The 3,715-nt window shown below is 37.2% G+C and overlaps 1 protein-coding gene across 1 annotated transcript; it reads left to right on the forward strand.

Annotated features, from left to right (window-relative positions):
- The first annotated feature begins 893 nt into the window (after positions 1-893).
- On the forward strand, positions 894-2,896 carry LOC134245967 (tripartite motif-containing protein 2-like). Its single transcript, XM_062728196.1, has one exon. It carries the CDS (start codon positions 894-896, stop codon positions 2,868-2,870), a length of 1,977 nt encoding a protein of 658 aa, XP_062584180.1. The 3' UTR covers positions 2,871-2,896.
- Positions 2,897-3,715: the final 819 nt, after the last annotated feature.

Below are 3,715 nucleotides of genomic sequence, written 5' to 3' on the forward strand. Positions count from 1 at the left end.
ATTCAATTGGACTGTATTTATTTTCAGCCTTTATATAGCGATTTCACTCTGACACATGTATAATATTTGACAAACTATGGGATTTATTTATTTATTTTAGCAGTGCAGTCTGACTGCTTTATATCACTACAATGGTAGAATGTCTTCGGTTATAGTGCATCACTCATGTACAAGTAAAAAGTGAAAAAAAAAATCAATTATTAAAATATGTAAAAAGTTAACAATTATTCCAGTATTGTCCCTTTGTTATAATCACGAAAGTTCAATTTCAATTATTTAAGGATATCATATGTAAAATTAGCTATTTTACAATTAAATTATTTTTAGGTGTTTAAAGTTGACTTCTAAATACAATAGTATTTCTCTTAAAGACTCTTCATACCGATTTCCGGAAATTTTGATAAGCTATGGATAGGGGAAAAAATTCTTTGTAAATGAGATTGGAAGTTTAAACAATCCTGACAATGAGCGTTCGAACGACAAATTGTCAATCGATAAATGCGGTAAACACCACGTGAAATACCCCCTTTTGTAACCCATGTCCCGTACATGTAGATTTAAATTGCAATTCATTTTGACAAACAAGGTACCTGTTCGTACATGAAAGACAAAGGCTTAAAGGATTTACAATGGCGGCTAGGCATTAAAGGTATCTAGACAATGGAATAAAAAACAAGGTAATGTACACAGTTTATTTGTATACTAGTGTCAGGTCAAATTAATTTTTACCTTTGATTTAAACTAATTTAGTATAACTCTAAGCGATAGTTTTAAAATAAACAAACTGTTACTGTTAATGAATGAATTATTTTGACATGTTTCATTACAAAATAGGCATCTGAATTTTCCCGTGTAAATTGATAGTTATGCTTGTTTTATGATTGACTTTTAGGATGACTCAGCGCGTGGTACAGAACATAGAGAACGACTACCTGATCTGCAGCATCTGTCTGGGACGCTATACCGACCCCCGGCTTCTCCCCTGTGGTCACTCGTTCTGTAGACAGTGTCTCTCTGACTACATCCAACAAACCGTCGTCAGTCCTAATGCACGAACCCTGAAATGTCCAATAGACCGGGGCTTCGTCAGCGGGCCGGGGTCCAATATTCACACCCGCGAGTGGGCCTCTTCTTTTCCTGTGGATCAGTTTGCTTTAAATCTTCTCTCCATCGTCAATGAACAAGAGCGAGGTGGACCTAGGGTTGCTATAAATAGCCAACCAATCAATCGAGGACCTGGACCTCCCTCTTCTGGAACTTCTCACAATTTCCAGACATGCGCAGTCCACAATGGACGTTTAATGGAATACTTTTGTATTGGATGCAATGAACTCGTTTGTGCTCAATGTGCAATTGATAACCATAGAACAAGAAGATGTGATTGTCTTTCCTTTGAAGAAGCAGTGACTAAACTTCAGCCAAAGGCAAATTCTTTACATGTTCGATTTCAAAATTTGATTTTTCGTGCTCAACAGTTGGCGCAATATGGTTCCCCAGAGCACAATAGTTTACAACAAGCCAAAAGTAGAGCAATGGAAAGTTTGACAGAAATAGAGTCAAATATAAACCGTTTCTCGCAACTCTGTTTTCAAAATGCGGAAGATTTACGTCAAGAAATCGCATTTGCGGGACAAGAATTACCTTCGGAATCTCGTCAACTAGCGGTACTGTATGATAAAATACAAGACACGAAACTAACATTTGATAACATTCTGAATACGAATTCAACCCTAGATATCCTTAACACATATAGAAGAATAGAGTCACAAGCCAGTGAATATGATCGCTCGTTAGCCTCCACCACACAGAGAAACCCTCGATATATCGAAATGTCCGATCATGCCACCTTTTCTAGGTTCCTAAATAACCCTCCACCCCTAGCTTCGCTCAAAGTCAAATATCCAAATCGAAGAGACCATCAACAACACATAAACTCTATTAATGAGGACGTGGAGCATAACGCCGCGGTATCACCCTTAACACTGCCCGTCCAAAACCCAAACTCTGGGAACCGAAGAATGTTAACCTCAACAGTTCGAGGACATAGGACTCAAAACCGTCAAGATCAGACTCGAAGCAAAAGTAAATCGGTAATAAATGTTAAAAATCCACAAGAAGACACAACAACATGGCATTTGAATGGAATAGTTTTCATTGGGTATCATGTGCTGGTCATTGATTCGTACAACAACACGTTAAGAAAATGCAGCATTGCAGGAACATTCACTACTCATGAAACTTTACCCATAGAGGGACCAGCGAGTATCACGTTAATGGACAACCCGACAGAAGTAGCAATATCCCAGCCTGAGAAAAAGCAGATTGTTATAATTAGTACCGACCAGGAACTAGCTGTAAAGGAAACGATTCGAACAAATAAACCGTATGATGTTATTTGCTTACACCAAAGAACAAACTTTGTTACATGCAGTTTCAGGGGAGCTAAATGTATTGATATTATTAACAGGGTCGGCCGTGTTCAGATCTCGATAGAGAGGTCTCGTATTTTACGTGACCCTCGATATCTCACCGTGACACGTGACGGATTAATTGTAGTCAGTGATAATGAATTACGTCGCGTGATTTGCATGAATTCAGAGGGACAAGTACAATGGACGCATACCCCGAATGCGGCACCCTGGGGTGTGGCTTCGGATAAAATGGGTAAAATCTACGTTTGTTTGGATAATAATGACGTTCAAACACTGTCAGATGAAGGTCATGTGCTTGAAAAGAAATTCTTGTCTGCAAGGGATGGGATAAAAATGCCGTATGCTATTTGTGTCAGATCAAGACAACTTGCAATTACGGAGTTTGGTTCCAGTTTATTCACTCCAAATAGTCCTTGGGTTCACATCATATCAGTTTAGCTGGAAGGCGGAATGGTGCTATCTGTCAGAGATTGTCTTAAAAGATTAATTCAAGAAAACATACCAAACATGACATTGCGACCATGTAAAATTGAAATCTGGGCAAACAAGAAACTTAAAAAAGAAAATTATTCTGATATAGAAAAAATCAGCTCAACTTCTATCTGCAGTATTTACCTATTAAATAGAACTCATTGTTGGTGATATTACTTAATGTAATGCTTGGTGAACGTTTTATTCTCACAGCCTATAGCTAAAGTTTTTATTGTAAATTAAAAAGTATGAATTTCCTAATCTAAAGTTTAAAGTACATGAAGTTTTCAGATCTAATTGTTCTGTGATTAATAAAGAAATTCAGACTTTAGGAATAATCAAGATTTGTCGTCTCAACTGTTTAGATAATACAGTGTGCTTTATTAAAAATAATAATTAAAGGTCCGTTCAAACTATACAAACCAGAAGCAGAACAAAACAGGACTCTAAAACATCAGAGATGGGATCAAATACCCTGGATGAGTATCCCCTGCTAACCAGTCATTCCTGCCATGTGCTCTATGTCATGATCGGGAAGATGGAAGAACCCGTCGACAATTCAGTGTGCAAATAATGGCCTTACAAAATAAAAATCGTCAATCTGCTTTTAATGATAAATTGTATTTGTTGACAGAATCATTGTAGCGACCATAGGACTTACGAAAAGCTGCTAATATTCTTGTTTTATCAATTTGCTTGTCAATGATTTACCTCGTTGCAGAGACTGTTAACTTAATACCTATAAGTATGTTCATGTGTATCGAATCAGCTGAGAGATATAAACTTCGTATACAGGTTATGTAGGTATATTG

Source organism: Saccostrea cucullata, unplaced genomic scaffold, assembly GCF_032062105.1.
Source record: "Saccostrea cucullata isolate Sc308-1 unplaced genomic scaffold, CSIRO_AGI_Scuc_v1 ctg20842, whole genome shotgun sequence".
Classification (NCBI taxonomy): Eukaryota; Metazoa; Mollusca; class Bivalvia; order Ostreida; family Ostreidae; genus Saccostrea; species Saccostrea cuccullata.

Coding starts and splice junctions, on each gene's coding strand:
- LOC134245967 (XM_062728196.1), top strand. CDS start 894: ATGACTCAGCGCGTGGTACAGAACATAGAGAACGACTACCTGATCTGC.